At 44.8% G+C, this 11,746-nt stretch overlaps 1 protein-coding gene and 1 long non-coding RNA gene across 2 annotated transcripts; both read right to left on the reverse strand.

Moving 5' to 3' along the window:
- Positions 1 to 516: 516 nt before the first annotated feature.
- On the reverse strand, positions 517 to 8,111 carry LOC144752919 (uncharacterized). The gene is made up of 3 exons (XR_013594141.1): positions 7,984 to 8,111; positions 1,693 to 1,811; positions 517 to 1,091 (listed from the first exon to the last, which is right to left on the reverse strand). It is a non-coding gene; the product is annotated as an uncharacterized LOC144752919 (long non-coding RNA).
- Positions 8,112 to 8,379: 268 nt separating this feature from the next.
- On the reverse strand, positions 8,380 to 11,542 carry LOC144752920 (toll-like receptor 12). The gene has a single exon (XM_078640742.1). It carries the CDS (start codon positions 11,522 to 11,524, stop codon positions 8,657 to 8,659), a length of 2,868 nt encoding a protein of 955 aa, XP_078496868.1. The 5' UTR covers positions 11,525 to 11,542; the 3' UTR covers positions 8,380 to 8,656.
- Positions 11,543 to 11,746: the final 204 nt, after the last annotated feature.

Genomic DNA, 11,746 nt, shown 5'->3' on the forward strand with positions numbered 1-11,746 from the left:
CTTTCCTTGAAGTCACAATCTACACATTTATTCATCAGTGGGGCCCATAACACTAAATTCACTTGCACACTTTCTCCCTACTTCATGGATTGATGAGATTCAATGGAGAGCGGCTGGATCATAGCAGAGTGTCTAAATTAAGCTAACTATTTATAATATATACATCTGCAGTTTAAATCCATTTACCATGGTTTATTACTCAAATAAAGGTATTCAGACACACCACCATTCTGGTTGGTCGGTGGATCTGCTAGTAAAAATTAGGCTAAGAGTGAACAAGACCAGCTTAATTCTTCATTTATCTAATTTTCATTTAGCAGAAATTCTTCGTCATGGCTTTATTTTATTTCACACATTTAGTAAAACTACGTTCAAACTTTATTTAAAGTAAAATTTCAAAACATTTATTTCTTAAATGAAAATTCAGAAAAATACGACATTTATTAAAATGTAAAGGACATTAGTATTAGCAAAAGACATAATAGTTCCCAGGCTCACCTTCCTGTCTTCCTATCAGCCTCACCTAAAGACTCCGTTCCCATTCAGGCTAAATCCAAATTATAAAGAAAATAGACAGAGTTTCTTACATATCAGAGTTCAATCAGCATTACGGCAGCATGTCAGGATATAAAGATGAAATCGGAAAAGCAAGTTTTTTCATTCCTCCAAACAAGCTCTTTTATACCCTTTTTCACTAACTAAACTATCTACATTTTATATCATTTGGGGTCCGGCAAAGTCCTGATTGGCTCTCCCAATGGGTGGAAGAGCAAAATGTCTTTATTTTATTCATCCAACTTCCGTGTGGTCATCAAAAAATGAAATCAACCAGTTTCCCAAAAGTTTAGCTCATCCATGTCCTTAAGATTATAATTCTATCACATTTTCCCACGTTCCCACACGGACTTCCATTTTGTTGGCAGTCATTCAGCGGCTTGTGAGGCCTCTGTCCTTGAACTAGTCAGTTCATGTACAGTCCATTCATTCTTGATTACAGCATCTCGCAAACTCGACGCAGGCGCACTGCCCTTCAGTGACCAGGCCTCAGACGGCAGTCATATTTCAGAAGGCCTCAGAGGCCCATACGGGAACTATCATAGAAACAAACACAAATAACTGTTAATTATTGAATAAAAGCCCATTCTGTTTACCTCCACTTTTACTAAGGTATCTCTGTTAGTTGTTACCTAGCAATAGAAAGCCACACTGATGCCTTTTATACTCACGTATGTCCGAGTTTTAGCCACAAATACGTAAACAGAAGCACATTTATGCTGCATTCGATTATTTAAATAGCTGCTCATTAGTTTGAGACATGACAAGATCACAAAATTAGTTAATTATGATTTGCAAACATAAGCAAAATTAGTTTCCCACGTGTACTTGTGTAGGTGCAATTTTATTCTAGGTTGGTAAGTTTTCCACACATCATTCAGTTAGTTCACGTTATTGTTATGGAAATGTGACTTTACGAGGCGCATACAAAATGTTGTTTCTACCCTCGCTCCATCAGTAGCGTTGTGGTGTTTGAGTGATCCGTATCTGCAGTAGTTACAGCTAGTTTTGACAATATAGGCTTGTTCTAATGGCCAGAACGAGGAGCGCCATCGTAGGACAGTTTCTTTCACTTCCTAGTGCCTTCCTGTCGCTTTGCTAGAGGAGGCAGATGCACACAACCCCTGCTTTACTCACAGTTAACCTCTTCTCTTGATGCTTTCTGCAGGTTATGGTCCTATTAGCTCTGCAGCCTGTTTCGTTGTCTTACACGTTGTGCCAGCTCCTTAGCGTCATTTGAACTGGCTTGTGGGTTTCTGTCAACAAAAAGCAGCAGAAATAACTAAACAACTCATGCTCCAGCAGAGGCCTGCAGTATCAAATCAAGCTGAATGTTCACATGTTGTGATTAATGTTAAGAGTGCTATAAGGGAATTCCTTCCCTGTCTGGGTGGCCATGTGCAGTAGATTCAAAGAGGATAGTGAGAGACATAGTGAACTGTTAGAAATGTTTGCTTTTGTGTGCCACATTGATGAGGAGTGTTTTCACTGCCTGTGGGGGCCATGTCTCAGAATACCTTTGCAACTTGGGCAGGCTACTTGAATAAAAGAAAAGATAAGGTGGAATTGATTATATCCCATTGCTTTATTTTCTTTGTTCCTGCTTCTTTATGCCTTTATATGGAGGATTCAAGTTTATACTGATATCGGGCTGGGTTGTCCTTTCCGGCTTGGAAACAATATTGATTTGCATACCTGTCTTAATATTCTTTAATGGAACAACAATTTAAAACGTGGTATAATGTTTTGTACTAAGAACAGTTCCTCATGGTTATTATCCAGCCAAGCGTTTGCATCCATGATTCTTCTGTTTGTTGCTGTTTAGATGTCTGCTTCACATTAGTCTGTGTGGAGGTAGCAAGCAGTATAGTTTCAGGGGGTGTCATGAGCAAGGCTGAGTCTCTCAAATGATGCTGCCAGGCATTTAGTAAGGGTAGGAACACAACATTGTGGGTGGAAGAGGCTATGTAGAAAGCAAGTGAATTCATGCAGTGTTTTGGAATTCTATAGTTTGGTTTCTGGTTTGCTCTTGTACGTTTTGTTTGTCTGCAACTGCTAGTAGTGTCTTGATTTAGAGGACTGCAATGTTTTTCTTCTGTTATTTCATTTATTAAATGCTTGTTTCTTTTAGGAAATGCTTACGGTGCCTTCTCCGTACACAAGTCATCCCTCTTTTAGTGTCGGTGGCCTGCTCTCCCCTTCTTTCTCGCTTTTTCACACGCACTTTCTGCTCCTCTGTCTCGAGTTCATTCACCACTTCCTGCTTACACTACCTATCCCTCTCTATCTTCCATCCTTTCTATCTATTCTGTGCAGCTCTCATCTCTATTTATTTATTCACCCTGCCACATAAATCCACTACACAAATATACTCTATACTACACAATTACACTGCACACAATTCCACAACTAACAATTCCAATACAACCCTCATAATTCCACTCCACACTTCATACATCCACTTTACTCCAAACCAAAACACATAAAAAAAACACATTGTCATTTACAATGCTAATCAGCTGTTGCATGGCTAAACCTTGTACCTTATAAGTGCGGCACCCCACCCCCCCCAAGCGCCTTGAGACCCTCTGGGTGAGTAGTGCGCTCTATAAATGCCTTGATTGATTGATTGATTATTTAGCCATGCAACAGTTGATGTTGTTGCACCAAGTATATTGTGCAGCATAAGTAAATACTTATAAGGGCCCAAAAGCGAGACCTACGGGCTATGCCAATGCTTGTTTTGTACTGTGGTTACTGTGGTGAGATCGAAGACATTTGTGAGAATTATTTTTAGAATTATTATTACTAAGACCTGAGGAAGTCTAGGCAGTGATGCCTGATGGAACATAGAGATTTTGAAGATCTAATGAAAGAAAAAGGAACGGATCATGACTACTACATCCAACACATGCTGATCCTGAACAAATGCAAAGTAACCTGCCCAAAGGCCAACTTGAAAAGGCAACCTGAAACCGTATCCAGTATTGTTAATCACCTGTAAGTGTATAAAGGACCTTTTACTACTCTGTGCATTATTCTTGGCTGGATTTTGTAGGGGTGCCTGCCACCTGGGAGTCTCTTCAGACCACTGTACATGAGTGTCGTTATCCCCTATCTACACTACATTACTTAATTTGCCACTATCACACTTACTCTCTACTTTCTCTGGGCCATATTATCAAGCAAGGGCGATACATTATCGCCGTTTTTATCAGCAGGAAACTGCCGCTAAAGCGGCGATAATGGGCTTGATAATATGCCCTTGTGAATTCCCATAGAAGCCCAGGTTCTGGTGTGAACCTGGGCTTCTATGGGAATTCACAAGGGCATATTATCAAGCCCATTATCGCCGCTTTAGCGGCAGTTTCCTGCCAATAAAAGCGGCGATAATGTATCGCCCTTGCTTGATAATATGGCCCTCTGTCCTTATCTCCTATCTCTATTACATTACGTAGTTACGTACCTCTCTACTATCACCCTTTCTCTCTACCTCCACTGCCCTCATATCCCATCTCCACTATATTATGCACCTTTTTACTATCACCCTTACTCTCTACCTCTGATGCCCCTAATTACTATCTCCACTATATTACATACCTATCTATTATTACCCTTACTTTACTCTCTACATCCACTGTCCTCATCTCCAAACTCCTCTATATTACGCACCTCTCTACTATCACCCTTACTCTCTACCTCCACTGCCCTCATATCCCATCTCCACTATATTATGCACCTTTTTACTATCACCCTTACTCTCTACCTCTGATGCCCCTAATTACTATCTCCACTATATTACATACCTATCTATTATTACCCTTACTTTACTCTCTACATCCACTGTCCTCATCTCCAAACTCCTCTATATTACGCACCTCTCTACTATCACCCTTACTCTCTACCTCTGCTGATTTTATTTCTAATCTCCACTTTGTTTTGCACCTTTCTAGTATCATCTTTGCTCTCTACCTCCACTGTCCTTTTCCCCTGTGTCCACTATGTAATGCACCTTTCTAATATCACCCTTACACTCTATCTCTGATGCCCCTAATTACTATCTCCCCTACAATACTCTCTACCTCCACTGCCCGCATCTCCCATCTCCACTATATTACGTATTTCTCTATCACACCTTCTCTCTGGCTCCACTGTCCTTCACCCCTATCTGCTCTACATTAGGCACCTCTCTACTATCACCCTTATTCTATATATTGGTAGAGGAGGCTGGCGCGGGTCCTAGGATGAGCACGGCGGCCATTTGTAAGCCACCCTGGAGCCAATACAAACTCTGGCCGGGCCAAAATGCGAGCATCTTAAGAGACGTGAGAAGCGACTCAGCCCACTCGTACCCGTACCCGTACTCGTACTAGAGCGGGAGCTGGTGCGGGCTGCACTGCGATCCCGCACGGCAAGCGATTCGGAGACAGAGCACCATGAACAGCCAGCTGCAGGAGAGGCAGTGCCCCCCCCCCCCACGGATGCACTCGTGGAGAGTGAGCACATCAGAGACGGTTGCAGAGGTGATGGCTCCAACCGCGCTCAGTATGGAGGCAACATTGAGCAGGTCACCATGCAGCCCCTGCCGAGAAAGGTGAGTCCTGGCTGCGCTGTAGAGAGCGCTGTAGAAAAATGCCATTCTACCCCGGGGACCACCAGGCCCGTCTGTTGTTACAAAACAAGGGAAGAAAGATGCCGAAAACAAGAGTGAGCCCGGGGTCGTTCCCCTTGTTTAACTTTCTTCTTCCGGCTGCTCTGCAAACAAACAGAGCTGCCGCGGGATCCTGCCTGCCTGGAATCCGTGCTCCAAGGTGCGAGGGGGCAGCGGGGGCAATCGGGAGGGCAGCAGGCCGGACCTCGTGGGAAAGGTTCTTGCAACAGCCCGGACGAAGAGTACCCTCCGACGGCACCAGGGGCACTGGCCGGCGGGGGTCCGAGACCAGAACAGCAGCAATGGAGCTCCGGGCCAGGGGACTCGCCCCCTTCCGACCCCGGAGATGCCGCCTGCGTCTGGAGCAGGCGAGGGAGAGGAGGCGCCACTACACGAAGCTCCAAGGAAGATGCACAGCCTTCCACTGGGGCAACTTTCTTCCAACATGAAACTCTGTTGATCGCTCTGGTGAGAGGCCCCCTCCTCCTTCCCTTTATACTTTGTTTCTGACTTTGTTGCCTCCCGTTCTGCGAACAGCTGCCTTGGCGTCTGAGGTCTTCCTTCCCTGATCCCTGGTCTCCAGATCGAACTCCTCAGCCCCAGCTCCTCATGGACGATGGGGCTGTGACTTTGCTGCGGACTGCCTTTCTCCCCCCGGACTTCCTGGCTATGGCAGCCCTCTTCCTGGACTTTCGCATTTGGACCTTTGCGCTCCCCACCATTTTCTTTTCTTTTTATGACTCGCTTCTTCTGCTACTTCTCTCCTCCACCATTTTAGCGTTCTCTGACCTCTCCCCTCTTAGTCCTAGAGACCTTTCTATTGTCTCTCCTGTTGCCTCTGACACACTCCTCGCTGTCTTAATCGTTACTATCTGCTTCCCTCTCTCGTTTGTCTCACTTTCCTGCCCCTCTCTGGCCCTCCCCTGGTGCTGTGACTGCATCCCCCCTCCGACTGCATCCCCCCTACAACCCCACTTAATGAAACTCTGCTTTTCTGTATATAGAGATAACTCTAATCACTAGTATATGCAGTAGACCGTTGTGCTCTCTACCATTCCTATGTGACTCTTAGAGTATATCCAGTCATATCCCTTCCCTATTTATATAGAGATAACTCTAATCACTAGTATATGCAGTAGTCCGCTGTGCTCTCTACCATTCCTATGTGACTCTTAGAGTATATCCATGTGTATCCCTTCCCTATGTATATAGAGATAACTCTAATCACTAGTATATGCAGTAGACCTTTGTACTATCTACCATTCCTATGTGACTCTTAGAGTATATCCAGTCATATCCCTTCCCTATGTATATAGAGATAACTCTAATCACTAGTATATTCAGTAGTCCGCTGTGCTCTCTACCATTCCTATGTGACTCTTAGAGTATATCCAGTGGTATCTCCTCCTTGTGTGACTTTACATCTTGTACATTTGCAATTTTTTCCTGTTTGCTTCCTTTATGTAACGCATGTAATCCTAAGTCCTTATATTTGGCAACTGGTTCTTATGTAAAGCGCTCTGACACCTTCGGGTAAAGTTCGCGCTATATAAAATCGCATAAATAAATAAATAAATAAATGAATAAATTCTCTACCTCCACTGCCCTCATCTCCCATCTCCACTAGATTACGTACCTCCCTACTATCACCCTTACTCTGTACCTCCACTCACCTTTACCCCTATCTCCGCTACATTACATATCTCTCTACTATCACTCTTACTCTCTACCTCGGCTGTTCTTATCTCCCATTCCACTATATTTTGTACGGCTCTACTATCACCTTTACTCTCTACCTCCACTGTCCATATCCCCTATCTGCACTACATTACGCACCTCTCTAGTATCATCTTTGCGCTCTACCTCCACTGTCCTTTTCCACTATCTCCACTACATTACGCACCTCTCTAGTATCATCTTTGCGCTGTACCTCCACTGTCCTTTTCCCCTATCTCCACTACATTACGCACCTCTCTAGTATCATCTTTGCGCTCTACCTCCACTGTCCTTTTCCGCTATCTCCACTACGTTAGGCACCTTTCTACTATCACCCTTACTCTCCGTCTCTGATGCCCCTAATTCCTACCTCCACTTCATTACATACCTCTCTACCATTATCCTTACTCTCTACCTCAGCTCTCCTTTTCCATTTCTGCTATTTCCACGTCTTTATGTATATGTCTACTATTAACCTTACTATGTACCTCCACTGTCCTTATTTCCTATCTCCACCACCTTACATGCTTCTCTACAATTATCATTTTATACGTCGCTACTATCTCCCTTACTCTTTACCTCTGCAGTCCTTTCCCCCTATCTCCACTTCTTTACATATCTCTATGCCATCACTCTTACTCTACATTCCTGCTGTCCTTATCTCCATTCTTTCCTCAACTTGCTCTCACTGCCCTCCCTCTGACTCCTTCAACACTCAGTAATAGTTCACCAGTTATCTCTTGTATCCCTGCCTTTCATTTGGGATCTGGCAGTCTAGGGTTTTTATGTCTCCTAGGTAAAACAACATGAGAATCCGCAAATGGTGCCTGGTTTCAAGATTGCGTAAGAAGAGCCCTGACGCAGTAGCTTAACGCATTGAGTGTATGAGTGTGATAAGAGTGCATTCTCCACTCGTGATACTCAGTTACTAATCACAGGATCAATAATGTACATCTGGACATTGATAGATGCTACAAGGCTTGGCCCCAACCTGTGAAGACAACAGACCAGCTCCATTCCAACCACTCCAACACCAGCATCCTCCATCCTCTGGTACTCACCAGATACGTTGTGATCTTCTCAAGAGCCATCGCACCATAGGGGAAGGAAGAAAACATGAGAGGGGAGTTAAAGAGGGATAATCAGTGGTCAGCAGCACCACCACTCTCCTTGGCTTAAGTTGTTTTTGATATTCTCATCCATTTTTCATCCACCGCTGCTTGGACACAGCATGGAAGGGGTTAAGGATGTGTTAACGTGGAACACTGAGTACTTAAGTACCAGGTGACCTTTTATCTACAGAATCAGATCCTCTTTTGCCAGATCAGAGGCGGTAAATTACTTGATCCTCAGCGGTCCACAACAGTGAGAGCAGTGAGTATGCCTTTTAAATTCATTATACTCAAAATGCCCATTAATAAACATATACCACTGCCAAACGTTTGCTTAGTGCATGGTTTTAATTGCTGAAGTACAGTGAGGAAGTAGTCAGGATGCAAAAAGAGTTATCAAAATTGTGTTCTTCATGATTTGCTATATCAATGTTCTTTCCTAGTGAGCTCAGCCTTCTATCTTCTCTATGTATCTTCTCAAGTGAGGCAGGGTCTCTCTACTTTTTTTTGTGTGCTGGGCTATGATTCCCATCCTTTTCTAACAAGCCGGTCCCTCTTCCCCATGCCTCCTCTGGGGGATGGCCTTCCTCTATCATCTGCGGTGAGTCTTGAACAGTTTGTCTCATTTGACTATGATGTCCTGTTGCTCAACTCCATCCCCTCCAATGGCTTTACGTAGTCGGGCCCAGAACAGAGGCTGCTGGCCCAGGTCCTCTTCCCACTCCAGGTAGGTTTTCTTCTTCACCAGTTTGGCCAGTTGGTGGTAGCGGGAGAGGCTCCTCGTGGACACTTTCTCCAGGAACACCATCACCAAGGAATCCTTCCTCTCTGCCAGAAGGCGGTATGTGGCCATCTGTACTTCCAAGGAGCACCAGTGGCTGCGCAGGTAATGGCGGCTGATCAGACACACCACCCAGCGGCTCCTATAAATGCTGTCCATGATGTTATCCAAGATGTCTTTTCCCACCTCGAAGTCCCTTCCATGCAGACACACTTTGAAGAACGGGGGTCCCGTCTCTTCCAAGTTGGGCAGAAACTCACGGACAACCCAAGCCTCATCACAGCTGCTGTAAGAGACAAAGGCATCAAAGTCATATTGCCTCTTCCTGTCGCGTCTCCCACGATAGTTCCACCAGGTCCTGAGCATGTAGAAGAGATACAGGAGGTACCAGCGCACCTTGTGATACAGAAGGGCCGTGATCAGGAACAACATGTTAAAGGAGAAAGTCCCAATGAAGAGTGGGTAACCTATCAGCAAGCTGCAGTCTTTCTCCAGGAAATTCAGGAAATTCAGCTTCTGTGGTCCAATAGAACATGTCTGAATTCCCAGCAGTGGCACTCTCACTTGGGGGTGGGTGGTCACCCATCTTCTGATCCAGGCTTGATCACACAAGCAATCCAGCGGTACATACTTTAGGTAGATGTAGCGCAGGCTTTCCATGTGGTCGAGCAGACCCTCCTGTAGGGTTTTCACAGGTTGGGACTTGAAGATTAAGAGCTCCAAAAAGATAAGGTCTATAAACATGGTGGCTGTAAAGTGCTCTATCCCAGAATCCTCCAGGATCAGGGATCTGAGGTGGGTCAGGTTCCAGAACAGCTGCTCTGGAGTCAGGAAGCCATTTTCTAGGTCTAACTTTAGATTTCTTAGATGGAGATGACGTAAATTGTGAAGATGCTGAAGGCTGTTATTCAGGGGGCTGAAGAATTGATAGCTAGGCATATGTGTAGATGAACTGTAGTACAAGTGTTCAACTTTAGTAAAAGATGGCAGCCCCAAGAGTTCAGTCTCCTTGGTCCCAAGTGGTAGACATTGCACCATGTGGTTTTCATGGAGGTGAAGTTCTTTCACGAATTTGAAGGGCGGGTGTTTGCACAAGTCAATATAAATCTCTGGAGCACTAATGTTAAGGAAAACAAGTAAACTGCAGTTATTTGTGCATTTCAGAGTTATTGCAGACTTTGCTTCCAAGGTGAGAGTAGTGAGTTCCTTCTGTTTGATTTCGAATTTCCCATGAGTCTCAAACGTGATGGATAGCTCCTGAAGCTGGCTGAGTGCGATCAGGGAACTATTGTCCTTCTTCAATAAATTTCCCCTGAGGCCCAGCACCCTGATTCTACTCAAGTGATCAAAATAGAAGCTCTCAAGCAGAAAGAGTTTATTGTTGTCCAGCTGCAGAGATTGCAGCCTGATGAGACCAACAAAGGCGTCCTTCTCCAGGGACACAAGGTAATTACTACTGAGATCCAGTGTCTCCAGATTACATAGGCAGAAGAGCCACCCAGAGCCAATATTGGTGATGCGGTTGAAAGACAGATCTAGGTGTGTGAGGTTGGACAGAACATTGGGGGTCCCAGGATCACACAGGTCTAGGCTTTTTATCTTGTTTAGAGACAGAACAAGGGACCGAAGGTGTGGCAGTTTCTTTGCCATATCATTTGTGAACCCTCTAAGGAGGTTGCCAGACATGTTAAGAGACAACAGCATGGAGCATCCTTCAAAGCTCTCAGTGGGAAGTCTTGAAATAAAGTTTTGAGCGACTGTCAAGTTCCTCACCCCCAGCCGAGACACCACAGTGCAGACATCTTTAATCTTCAGATAGTCCGGATTTTTCATGGCATTTAGGGACAGCATTTCAATGCTCTTTATTCCAGACTCGAGAAGCTCAATGACCTTGAGACCAGTCGCGTCTACCTTGAGGACAGTAAGATGTGGGAAGTTGCAAAATGCATTTTTCTCCACACTTTGTAGCTCATTGCTTGTCAAATCGAGGGTGGAAATCCTTGGAGAGAAAACTGAGCTCTTCATGAGGATGCTTGTGCTAATGCAATCCACCTCCAGAGCTGCAACAATGCCATTCCTCTTGATTTCCAGGGTCCTCAGAGAAGCCAGGGACTGAAGCATAGTGGTCAGGCTGTACAGCCTATGAACCTCATTCTCAGATAAGGCTATCACTTGTATTCTATGTAAGGGTTTAAAAAGATTTTGTTGCAAAGCTTTAAAAATGACCACATTTCTGAGGTCCAATCGAGTTAGGTTCTCCAATCCGCCGAACACCTGATCATCCATGTCTACGGTTAGAACACCCCAAATATATTCTCCATTGATTCCCAGATGTCTCAGGTTGGCAGCACCATTGAAGGCTCTTGCGGAAACATGAAACGATCCATACAAATAGAGTCGGGTCAGGTTCCAGTACCCAGAGAAGGAGTCTTTAGGGATGGTTGGTACTCGTAACACCAGGCAGAGGGTGTCCACATCCATTGGAACCTCTCTTAGATCCACCTCCATGTTCCTCACTGTGCTGCATTTGCTGAAGACCCTGAACCCCTCCAAGGGAAATCCAAAGCAGGTCATGGCAAGCACTCCAGGGGATCCCAGCAGTTCCCACTCGTAGATCTCACATTTGGCAGTGGCCCTGCCTGACACGATGGTCCAGCAACAAGCGGCAAATGAATAAACCACAGCCACAGAGAAAGCTCCTGCCGCCATTCCACACTGCTTCTCTCTAATCGTGGTTTGAAGAGTTAGTCCCTTCTTAGTGGTTTGCTGTTTTCGTTCCTGACAGTGCTTCCTTAAAATTCAATGAACCACTTACTTCCTCTTTTCTTTTTAGATAACGACACGTCTCATGACAAGGAACTGAGACTGAATTTTAGCTTTGTGTTGTGATAGTACAAAGACGGTGAAAACCAGGGTTTGAAAGCATTACTA

This window comes from Lissotriton helveticus, chromosome 5_1 (genome assembly GCF_964261635.1).
Source record: "Lissotriton helveticus chromosome 5_1, aLisHel1.1, whole genome shotgun sequence".
In the NCBI taxonomy this organism is placed as follows: domain Eukaryota; kingdom Metazoa; phylum Chordata; class Amphibia; order Caudata; family Salamandridae; genus Lissotriton; species Lissotriton helveticus.

What these genes read in the sequence shown, in the direction of transcription:
- LOC144752920 (XM_078640742.1), bottom strand. Translation starts at nt 11,524, where the DNA reads ATGGCGGCAGGAGCTTTCTCTGTGGCTGTGGTTTATTCATTTGCCGCT.